Here is an 11,877-nt window from a genome sequence, read left to right as displayed (position 1 = left end):
ACCAAATGCACCTCAGGTAAAAGTGTGCTTTGTGGATGGAGAGCCAGGTAGCTTCACTAAGCTGAGGTATTAGAACAGAACCCACTCTTCAACTCCCCTTGTCAAATCCATCCTGCAGATAGGCTTTCTGTTTTATCTGAATAAATGATACAAATTAAATCAAACATCTAATTATATGTTCCGCTAATGTAATCTACAGTATTAATTTGTAAATAATATTATTAAGCAGACAAAATAATAACATGTCGCCTCATAAGATGAAAACAACATTGCAAGAGGAAGACAATTAACAAATTAGATTTAATTACAGAGAAGAAAAGCAACTTTTGTTTTTGCAATAGTATTTAGGTATTACAAATTTTAATAGGCAGTGGTCATGTGACAGTGAGTGTATGTGTCTCACATGCAGGAGCCGGTGTCCGCACCTCGGGCACGCATTTCCATTTCTGTGGTTGCCCTTAATCTAGGCACGACTGGAGGATAATCCTGTCCCTCATCTGTGAAAATATGCTGTTGACATGCTGTCACCTCACAATAAATCTATGGTTGTGACTCAAGCTTCAGATGCATATGCTTTCATTAAAACTTGCTGCAGTGAATAAAAACAATTAAGGAAAAGTTTCAGATCTCAGTGGAGGGAGGCAAGGAAAGCAGAACAGGTGAGTGAGGAGGTAATGCGCCTTTTGCTTTAGACCTTTTAAAAAAATGTATTGATCTTGTTTACCCCAGTCGATTTTTAGAAGGATGCGCCACAGATGCACTGATCTGCACCATTCTAGCGCTGGCCGGAATTCGCAAGGGTTCCCGTTTCATATCCTTCCTGACCCCTTCCTCCGCGTCTGCTCGATTTTCTCAACGAAATCCCAGCGCAGCAGGCGCGGAGGGCGGTGTTGGGCCGGCGACCTCACCCGGCCCACTGCACTCTGCACAGCCGGCGCGACCCGAGCCGACGGCGGGCAGGTCCGGCTGGGGCAGCTCCGAGTCCTGCGTCCGCGCCGGTCCACTGTGTCCAACACCGCGCCAGGCTCAGCCTGCTGCACCTTCCCCCGTACAAAGCTCAGCACGACTGGCGCGACACCTCTGCAGTCTGCGGGCTTGCTTCTTACAGATAAAAGGCCGGGGTCTCAGATCTGCCTCCACTGGAGGCCCCTCGAAGACCCTCTCAAAGACCACACCCTCGTAGAAAATGCAAAGCCAAGTTGACAAAATTAAACAGTTGCGTTTGCAAGTGCCAGGAAGACTTGGGAAATCGTGCCAGCCTGTGGGAAAGCAGTTGGCGGCGGGGGGGTTGGGGGGGGACGGACGAATGGCCTAAAGAACAAAAAAGGTGGAGGTCGGCGCGCGCCTAGTGGCCCAAAGAGGAGGAGTCGGTGCCCCAGAGGCCAGGAGGCTGCGGGGGAGCCGGCTCGGGCTTCCCTGAAAGGGCTTCGGGCGCCGCGACAGCCTACATCGGCTGCTGCTGCTTAAGGTGTGAGTTTTTTGTAAAAAGGAGGAAAAAAAAAAAAAAGAGAAAGTGAACCAGGTCCCCAAAAAGCAGTGCACCTTTACCCTTGGGTCTGCCCCACCGAGGACTGTGTTCGAGTTCTTTCTCTTGCGTCACCGAAATGTACCTTCAGCGGCAGCTCTGCAACTTCCCCAACTCTGGCCGGTCCTGCAAATTCTGCAAGAAACTTCATTCGCTACAGCCGCCCCTCCGCACGCCCGCGTCCCCTTCCCGTCCCCCTGCCCCCGTTTCCCTTCGCCCCTTCCCCCGCTCGCCCCCGAAGCCCCGAAGCCCCGAAGCCCGGCTGCAGGCTGCAAACTTTCCGGTGCCAAGCGCCTCGGTGCCGCGGCCGAGAGCGTCCCCCAATGCTCGCCGCGTTCGCGAAAGTTCACAGGGTAGGACAACCTCCCAGCTCAACCCTAGAAGCGTGGTGTAGGGCCAGTCAACTCTAGACTTCAGACATCTTTTATTGGTCTTTTTTTTTTCTTTTCAAAAGCAAGATCGCCCTAAATGAATACGGGCGCCACTCAAAAGCGAAACAGAACCAACCTTTGGGATTTTTTTTAGCGGGGGGGGGGGGATGCATGTGGCGACGCGGGGGGTGTGGGGTGTCTTTGGAGACGACGCCGACCTGTGCGCGTCCTTCCTCTCCCCATCACCCTGCGCTTTCCTGCAGCCCAAGCTGTTGCTTCGTGAAACTTACACAACTACAGGCGGGTGAGAGAACCAGGCTGGAAGCGAGAAGATTCTAGAAAGGAAGAGAAGCCCGCGGAGAGGCGGGCGAGAAGCCTGGGATTGGGGTCCGTTCCGGGGGACCCCCAGCCAGGCAGAGCACCCCCCCCCCCAGCCACGCGAGCAGCTCGCAGCCCCCCGTGCGCTCGGGGCTGACGAGTCACCTCCCGCTTCCCCAGCGCAGACGCCGGGAAGGCCATCTGTGCCAAAGCTTCGTACCACACAGGGCCACTTGTGAGGCACAAAAATAAGAAATTTAGGAAAGGAAAAAAGGCAAACTAGGACCGCGGGCGGGCCTGGGGCACATCTCGGGGGCCGAGGACACGCGCGACAGTGAGCACGCGGGAGTGGGCGAGCACGCGTGTGCGCGGGGCGGCGGGGTGCGCGCGCGGGGCGGGGCGCGTGCGTGCGGGCGAGGGCGAGGGCGAGGGGCGCCGGGGTGTGCGGGAGCGCGCAGCGCAGGCCCCCCGGGGGTGCTGGGCCCGGCCGCACGCGCGCGACCCCCTCACCGCGCCCCCCACCCCGTCATCCCGGAAAGTCCTAGGACGCAGCGGGCCGCGCGCGCGACTTTCGTGGACTTGGAACTTTGAGTCGCGGGGCCTTGGGACACCTTGCGCCCCCTGCCCACTCCGCAGACGCCCCGGCCGGAACCCGTCGGGACGGGGAGCTAGTGCGGGGGACACCGGAGCCCCGCCGTCCCCTCCCTCCCGCTGGATTTAAGGAGCCGCCGGCGGCGGGGAGGCCCGGCGGGCGGGGCGGGCGCTCCGAGTCGGAGAGGCCCGGGGGGGGCGGGGAGGCGGGGGACGCAGGGGAGGGGGCACGGGGAGGAGAGGGGAGGGGAGGAGCCGCGCGGCCCGCGCCGCTTCCGAACCGGAAAGTTGGTCTTGCCGAAGTCCCGCCACCCCGGCGTGCGCACTCCGCTCCGCTGCGGCCGCGAGCCTGGGAGCCGCCCGGCGGCCGGCGGAGCCCGCGGAGGGGACGCGAGCTCGGAGAGGACGGCCGGCCCGCGGGCGGGGGCACCTGAGCCCGGGCGAGCCCCGCCGCCGAGGAGCCGAGCCAGCCGGCCGCTCGGTCCTGCGCGCCCGGAGCGCAGGCAGCGCGGCGCCCGGGCGGGCCGGCGAGACAAAGGCGCCGGGCCGGAGCCCTGCCCGCGGCCGCTCGCTCCGGGAGGGGCGGCCGGGCGGCGGGGGGGCGCGCGGGGCGCGGGGCGCGGGGCGCGGGCGGTGGCGCAGACTCTCTATAAAGGGGCGAGCCCGGCGCGCCGGCGGAGACGGCGCCGCGCGGACGCTGCCAAAGTTTGCCGCCCGCGCCCGCGCCCCGCGCCCCGCGCCCGCCGCCCCGGCCCCGGCCCCGGCCCCGGCCCCGGCCCCGGCCCCGGCCCCGAGGAGCGCCCGCGCCGAGCCGAGCCGAGCCGAGCCGAGCCGAGCCGCCGGGGCCGCGATGTGAGCGCCGCCGCGCCGGGTCCCGCAGGCGCCCCTCGCCCCGCGCGGCCGCTAATTGCGAGCGCGGCCTCATTTGCATAGGCCGCCGAGTCCGCTGGAGCCCGGCCAATCGGCGCGGCCCGCCGCTAATGGCCATGCATTATTCACCAGCCTAATTGCTCAGCCCCATGCGCGGCCCGCGCAGCCGCCGCCGTCCCCGCCGCCCGCGCCCCGCGCCCCGCGCCCCGCGCCCCGCGCCGTCCCCGCCGGCCGCCCCGCTGATGCTGATGCTGATGCTGATGCCGACGCCCCGCTCGGGGCCCGCGCGCCGCTAGCAGCATGTCTCGGCGCAAGCAGGCCAAGCCCCAGCACCTCAAGTCGGACGAGGAGCTGCCGCCGCCGGACGGGGCTCCCGAGCACGGTGAGGGGCCGCGGGGGGCGGGCGCGGGGGGCGGCGCGGGCTGGGGGGGCCGCCGGCCGCGGGGTCGGGGCGCGCCGCCCGGCCCCGGCAGGCCCATCGCGGGGACCCGGGTCCTCCCCGGCGCGCGGCGCGGAGTTGCGGGCAAGTAAACTTGGTCCGGCTGCTCGGAGTTGGGGCGCGGTGCGCGGACGCGCCGGGGCTCGGGCGAGTGGGGGGCCCGGCCCGCCTGGGGGGGGGTGCTGGGGGCCGCGCCGCCCCCCGGGGGCTCCTGCGCGCGGACGACCCGGGCCGGCGGGGCGACGGGGACGTGTCGGGGCTCGCGAGCGCCGGGCGCGGGCCGGGGAGGCCGGCGCCGGGGCAGCTTTGTTCGGAGCCGGGCCCCGGGGCCGCTGCCCTCCCTCCGGCCTGCCCCTCTCCCGGGCCGGCGGTCGGCGGTCGGCGGTCGGCGGTCGCCCGGCCTTCCTCGTGGCCGCCTGGGGACCCGGCGCGCGGCGGGGCGGTCCTTGAGCGCGGCGGACCCGGCACGTTGGCGGCGGCTCCAAGTCCCCTCGGGCGGGTCCGGACCCCGCGGCGGCGCCCGGCCGGTGTGCACCCGCGGCGCCTCGGGGCCTGCCCTCGCCGGGAGCGGGGAGCGGGGAGCGGGGAGCGGGGAGCGGGAGCGGGGAGCGGGAGCCGCTGCCGCAGGTCTCAGGGGCGCGCAGGGGCGGCCGGGGCGCCGAGCTCCCAGCGCGGCTCCCGGCCTCCTGCACAAAACCCGCTGCCCAACTTCTGTGATGGACCCTTTGTAAGTTCGGAGGCAGAGGTGCATCCTCTTACCCGGAGGCTCAGACGGTACAAGCAAAACGAAACAAAACAAAAACAAAAAACAAAAAACAAAAGGAGTTTAGGAGTTTATCCCGGGGCGTTGTAAAGTTTGGCGAAGCAGGTACGTGTCCACGCCGGAACGGGCAAAGGGAGAAAATGCTGCTAACGCGGCGGGAATTAATGAATTAAATAAAATTAGTGGACTCGTTAGGGTCTTTTTGTCGCCGTGGAGGTAGGGAGCCTTATCTGTAGCCTAGTCACCCAAGATTAGAACAGCAGATATGCTAAAAAGAAACGCTTGCATATGGTGGGTAGATTAAGGACAAAGAATCTTTTTGTCATGGAAATGGATTTTTTTTTGTTTTGTTTACTTCATCACATAGAATTTCTCACACTTGGTTTGTTTTGTATTGCCCTCAATGACTACATGATCAAATGAATGGATTTATTTCTGCCGAATGAGAAAGACAGTCTTTCCTTCAAAAGAACTACATTGCATCCCAGTGAGGAATTTTAAAGCTTTATTATTGTGGCTCCTGAATAGCTTAAAATCGGCTTTCACAGCCGCCCCAAAATGCAACAATGTAAATACTTCTCAGCTTTGTAGGGCCGTTATCAAAATGTGCAATGTCTCCTTTTATTAAAGCATATTTTAATTAATAGAGTAAAACCTCTTGTATTTAACAATTAACAAGCTGAGGCCTTGCTATTCATTTTTAATTTCACGTCAGAAATGTGAGCTTGGTGAGCCTAATAGTGTAAACATGTTGAGGGATATGTAGCCTATATTTGAAAACCTAAGATGGAGTAAATTATTTACAAGTTGTGTTTTGAATTCCTCTTGTTACTGAATTTATTTAGAGGTGAGGCGTATTCAGAGTTTTTACCCATCATAGGATTAAAGTTTGTCAAGCTTGGGTTTTTCACAGTCGTTGGGAATTGTAATCAAGATATTGCCACAGTTCCTGATCGTATTTTGCAACAGGCCAGAAATAGCCTGTCTGGGGCTGAGCTTTAGTCAAATAGTATGTTTCCTGGATTGTTTTGAAGGTACTTTAGGCAAACTATTTAAAAAATAGTTCTTTCTGATTTAATTATTCTGAAGCTGATTGTTCGTGGAGTATAAAAGATACTCTGTTCTCTGCTCACTCAAGGAATGCTCACGGATGTGTTACTCTGTCGTGCTGATCGTCGTTAGTAAGATAACTAAAAAAAAAAATTTTTTTTTTTTTAAGAGAAACAGTTGTGGAAACTCCCTCACTCTGACACGAATCAGATATTCTCAAAATTTTAATTTTGTTAAGTGCAGGGGGAAGAAGCAGACGGTGCATGAAGTTATAAGAGAGCTAAGTTAGTTTACAGTGTTTTACAGACAAAGTAGATAATTCTTTTGTATCACTTTGGGCGTGACATATTAATTAAAGCAGTAGATGCATGAAGTAAAATTGAAGGCTATTGATAATGCCATGGAAAACAAACACATGCACAGTTTTTAGTACGGTGTGGGGGACGGCAGAGATGCACAATCACGTCAGTTTACAGTTAAAAGAGATTAGTTCTTAAAACATATATAGGACTATTTCTCAGGCTTTGGTTTTTAGGCAAGCGATAAAATGGTAGCTATCCCAAAATAGCTTCAGTGTTATCCAGACCTTACCGTGGCAGAAATGAAATACGATGTCATATCTTAAATGAGAAAAAGTAATATTGGTTTATGTTAAGTTCTGAAGTTACCCTGTTGTAAAATTTTATTTGAAGGATGCCTAAGACTGACTCTCTCTGCAAGAACTACCATTTAAAATTGCAAATTGTTTCATTCTTGTTCCTGAAAATCTAGAAAATAAATGTGAGGCAGCTTTAGAATTCAGTTAAACGTGTGCCACCGGTGATGAAATCTTTTGAGCCAGCTGAATATTTTTGCTCTAAGAAAAATTAATTAAAACTTCTGACAGAACAGCACTTTTGAGAACTTTAAAAAGTGTGGTATTGCTCTCCTTTGTTGTATGAAATGCAGCTTAATAAAGATGTGTTTTATTGTCGTTAGAAAATATGTATTTAAGGAAGAACAAAAGGTTATTACAATTTAAAACAATTTGCCATCCTGTATTTTGTTTGTGAGCACTAATTGTTTCAAAGTGTGTTTTTATTTTCTGCCAACTTACAGTCATGAGGCTATCTTAAAAATCCTTTTAAATGTGATAAGCCTGTGATTTAAGAATTTACCAGTGGTATTCACAGACTGTGTTTAAATTAAGGGAAAGAAGGCCACCAGCCCTCGGTGAAGAGATCTTTTTTCTTTTATCTGTATATGCATGGTTTGCCTTGAGTACTCCCCCCAGCCCACACTACACACATTTACAATTCAGCATTCCAAAAGCAAACAATACAGAAGCCACTTTCTACCATTTGTAGGCAGATTGTTTTCTCTGAAACATGAAAGGTGAAAAGTATCCAAGGGGGGCAGGAGAGGAAAAGAAGAATTTGCAAATATTTATTTTTAAAATAACATTTTAAAAACTTCACCTCTTTAAAAATCCATAAATTGGTGGTCAACAAAAGCATGCCAATTCCCACCTTACAGAGAAAGAACTGATTATGTAGCAGCAGTCAAGGGGTTTTTATGTACATGTTGAACTTCGACAATACATGCATAATCCAATATTTTTAGATCTGTTCAGAGCCGGAAAAAGAAGAAGGCATGTACCAACAGCAGGAATTACTTAGCAAGCTGATTATTTTTTGTATACAAGATGATGGCAAAAGCAGGCAAAAGTGGGTCAGATTTCATTTTCAACTGCAATCTCTAAGAGGCTTTACCATTCATCTCAAGGTAGCTCTGAGAACACTGGGTGGTGGTGGGGGGGGGGAGGAATTCAGCAGAGATACAGCCAAGGAGGTGTTGTGTGTTCTGAACGTCTATTGGAATTTAGCAGTCTTCAGTGTGAGAATTGACACAGAGTGTTTTGGTGTTTTGTTTGGTTTTGTTTTTAAGTAAAATAAGTCTTCACTGCTAATGATGTTCTACACTGTTTTTTAACGTTGCAAAATAGTTTCAAGGAGGATACTCTCTGCATGATATTTATAACAGGAAGGGCTCTTTTTTTTGTTTTGTTTTGTTAGTTTTTCTTTTCCTACATGATTTCTTGACTAGTTGCCAGAGTAGGACCAGAATATCTGATTTAGTTCCATAAAGATGAGATCTTGTTCTGTTACTCATGGGACAGATTTGTGATGACAGCATATGCTAACTTGCTACACATTTCATATCAAATCAGACATAAGTAAAATCTATGTAAAAATGGAGTGTTTTAATATTACTCTCAATAAACTTCTGCATCTGAAAAAAAACCCTGACCTTAGATTTTTCTCCTGCAATTTGAACACTTTTAGGATTTAGGATACAGTTCCCTGTCAGCGTGATTTCCAAGCCAACAAACAGGTCAAGTCACGTTACAGAAAGTGTAAAATATTAATTGAAATAATGAAATTAAGTAACGGGCTCTATTTATGTGAGAGATTAAGATTGATTTGTTTGTTAATTAAAGGGGACCCTCTCGCGGCAGCAGGAACTTACACCAGAGACCTGCCGGCACCAGTGTGGTGTCTAAACCTTGTCCTCCGTGGGCCTGTCTTCCCCAGGCACCCCCGCTGGGGTCAGGCTGACCCTGCAGTCCCTGCCCCCTCTGCCCCCCTGCCCCCCTGCCTCCCTGCGTGGCCGGAAAGCCGCTGCCAGCGGCGCAGCATCAAGCCCGGCTGAGGTCCGAGGAAGGTAGGGCTGCAAGAGTGGGGGCGCTTCCGCTGGCTCTCCCAGAAGGTGGGTAGTTAGAGGCGCCGTGACAGGCCTTGCTGATTTAACCTTTGCCTGCTTTGCCCTGCCAGGGGTGGCCACTAGATGTCAAGCTCATAATACAATTAGTGCATCTGTGCTGTTGACCTTGGCAACAGGACTCAACGCTGTTCTATTAAGTGTTAACACTGAATCCGAGTGTTAACTAGAGACCCGGGAGCCTGCTCCGTGCTGCAGGGCTTATCAAATGCCCATCTCATTCAGCACAAGTGTTTATAGTTCTTAAAGAAGAGAGAACGGTTTTCTTTTGTGTGGCCATTACATCTTGAACTGTTTAATTAACCCTGCAGGTGCCATGGCACTTGGTGTGCAGGCGGCCTTCCTGGTCCTCCTCTCGAGAGTGACCCCTCCGCAGCAGTGTTAGATAATTCCATTGTGTGGCTTGGGGCCATGCAGATTCCCTGGCTTTAGCGACCTAGGGCCCAGGGCAGTGGCTCTGCCCAGATGATTTTTTGCATATGTGTAAACTTCACTGGTAAAGTGCTGACAAATACTGGAAATGATTTAATAGCCTGAGCCCTGGTGTGAGGCGGTTACAGTTCATCAGAGCCTTGCTCCTGGACAGGATGGTGTCCGTGCCTCTCTGGCGCTGTCTGCTTGCAGCCAGGTGTGTTGGTAGGTCTGAGTGGTCTGGGTTACTTACTTATTTTTCCGTGTAGCGGATCTGAAACCCAAGTGGCGTGAGTGAGGGCCGCGGCGTGGGCAGCCCGGAGGAGCCCCGCTGGGACCTGGCGTGTGGCAAAGTGCACTGCAGACCGGCCTCAGCTTAACCAGAAATGCCCCCGCACAAACCTTGTCTTCACCCTTGGCCCGATTCTGGTGGAAGTGGTTCTCCTTGAGGACCCCTGGCAGGAGTGTATGTGTGCGTGTGTGTATGTGCGCGCGTGTGCATGTGTGCAGCAGGCGTGGATGCTGGTGCGTGTGCCTTCCGCACAGCATGTCAGTGAAAGGGCTGCCGTGCAACCTTGAAGTGTAACAAACATCTTATTATTCGATCCGGCGTCGAGGCCGAGTTAAGGCCAATGTGTGTTGTGGCTGCTCCATCTGCATGTGTCCATAAAGGAAACAGTGTTTTCCCTCCCTGGTGCTTCACCACACAGATTAGGAACTGCCAGTGTTTCAAACAGAAGACATTTGGTGGCTGTGCCACAGGTGGTCGTTACTTAACAAATTTGAGCTGTGGGCCACTGAGTCGAGGAAAGCCAGCGTGCGGGTCAGCGCTGGCGTTCAGCATAACACGAGTGCCCTCCACTGTTCAGCTCCATACGCACAAGCTTGGAGGTCTAGGGGAAAGGACAAAATTTTTCTATTGCGTCTGGAATTTCTTCTACATTGTTAAACACAGTAGGGGTCTCTATTTGTCTCCTCCTGTTTCACAGCTTGGGCTCAGTATGTGATAATTCATCTTTCTTTATGGGATTCAAAGCTATCATAAGGAGTTAAAAAGAATTAATTTGCAAGAAAATAAGTGTCTCTTCACAATTTAGGAAAACTTGAAAAATGCTCTCTAGATTTTTAAGGGATGGTAAAAGCAAAGCAGAAAGTACCTTTCCCTTCTCTGCAGACCCAGGTGGCATTTTACAGTTGCTAATTAAAGTGGAAAAGTTAACATCCCTTTCCCCATGCTCAAAAAGTTCTACTCTCCTTTTTTGTTAATCTGGGTAATTAAAAATAGGTAGCGAAAGTGTAGCAGAAAAATGGTGAGCCTTTGAGGTTGATACACAAAATTACAAAGCACCTCTCTACTTTGTGTTTGTAATTGCTTCGCTTCCTCACCAGGCATGGGACTTCCCAGAGAAGGCTGTAGTTGGACATTTTTAAAGGAAGGCGTTATTTCTCAGATGTTCTTAAATATATTCCAACAGTGCTTTTCACTTGTGACCTTAAAAAGACCATCACAACTATAAATGTCCTGCCTATCGTCTTCTTCAGACCAGAGTATGCTCTTACAGACAGTGAAAACATGATCCGTGCATATTATGTAGCTGACCAGGAATTAAAACAGAGAAATGAAACAGTTTTGGGGGGCTCCTCTCACTCTGAGGGATCTGTTCCTAAGATTAGAAACATTTTTTCTTAAACATTCTGTTAGAGGAAAAAAAAAAATCCATCTATTTTTAAGCCTCCCATGGAAGCCATCCTTTTGTTAGAGGCTGTCTCTGAAAGGCCGTGGAACCCATTTCCATTCTCCTGGAGAACCGAGCAACATAGAACTTGCTGGAGAATATTCGAACAGTGATAGAAACCCTGAAAGTCTTCGGTGTAAATAGCAAGTGTGGGGATAGCTGAACTAATTATACATCTCCTCCCGTAAACTGAAGCAGCTTTATCTTCCAGCCTCTCCTCCCTCCTCCTGACCCTGTTCAGGAGAACCAGTTCAGCACGAGGGACCCGCACCCAGCTTGAAGTCAAGGCTGGTTCACATTTGGTATCAGCCAAGGAGACTGGCTCCCGGGGCGGCGGCGGCTCCTCCCGCCGGTGCGGCCCGTGCAACAGATCCGCGGGGCACTGGCAGGGGAGCTCTTCCAGAGGGGCTTGTCTACCGGGAGGGGAGGCTCCCCTGCGAGCTGGCCCAGGACTCGGCACCTCCTGCCTTGTGTGACTTCGCCCTGCACGGTCAGTTCCTGCCTCATCCCTGGTCTGTGCACAAGCCCCGGTCTCTCCATCCTTGAACAGTCAGGAGGATGCCAAAAAGAAATTACCTTGACGATAATGATAATGATTCTCATGCTTGTTTTTCAACCCCTTCCTTAAGAAAGAAAAAATTTCCAGTTGCTTTGGAAATAAATCCCTCAGGCTTGTAGGGCTGTCCTGTTGTTGTACTGCCTCGCGTTGACATGGTTTTACCTTGAGATGAAAAATTTTAAGCCCTGTTAACTAATGGGTATAATTAATTAATAACTTCTATCTTTAACTACAAAGCCAATTTAAATATGTGGATTTTAACTGAATGATGCTGGTGTGCCTGTGAATCTGAAAGAATGTTGGCTTCAGACTAGGCAGGGTTAAAGGGCATTAGAAGTCCTGCATTCAGAGTTTTCAAGTATGGGTTTTCTTGTTAGAGAAAACATTTTTTTAAAAAAATGCTACCATCTCAGCACATACACATCATGATAATGAGAAGAGCTGTCAAAGCAAGTTAGAACAACTTTCTTTATGTCCCCCCACT

The 11,877-nt window shown here is 52.5% G+C and overlaps 1 protein-coding gene and 1 long non-coding RNA gene across 2 annotated transcripts in view; one reads left to right on the top strand and one right to left on the bottom strand.

The window, feature by feature from the left end:
• Positions 1-281: 281 nt before the first annotated feature.
• Positions 282-3,204, bottom strand: LOC112643932 (uncharacterized). The gene is made up of 3 exons (XR_003125974.3): positions 3,087-3,204; positions 2,187-2,231; positions 282-1,660 (listed from the first exon to the last, which is right to left on the bottom strand). It is a non-coding gene; the product is annotated as an uncharacterized LOC112643932 (long non-coding RNA).
• A 714-nt stretch (positions 3,205-3,918) lies between these two features.
• SALL3 (spalt like transcription factor 3) overlaps positions 3,919-11,877 on the top strand; it is a 21,213-nt gene continuing 13,254 nt past the window's right edge. The window contains exon 1 of the mRNA XM_025421955.3: positions 3,919-4,057. Coding sequence (XP_025277740.3) covers positions 3,976-4,057 — 82 coding nt within the window. The 5' untranslated portion in view covers positions 3,919-3,975. The remainder of the gene's footprint in view (positions 4,058-11,877) is intronic.

This window comes from Canis lupus, chromosome 1 (genome assembly GCF_003254725.2).
Source record: "Canis lupus dingo isolate Sandy chromosome 1, ASM325472v2, whole genome shotgun sequence".
NCBI lineage: Eukaryota > Metazoa > Chordata > Mammalia > Carnivora > Canidae > Canis > Canis lupus.
The sequence above is the reverse complement of the archived record's forward strand: the minus strand, read 5'-3'. Positions and strand labels throughout refer to the sequence as shown.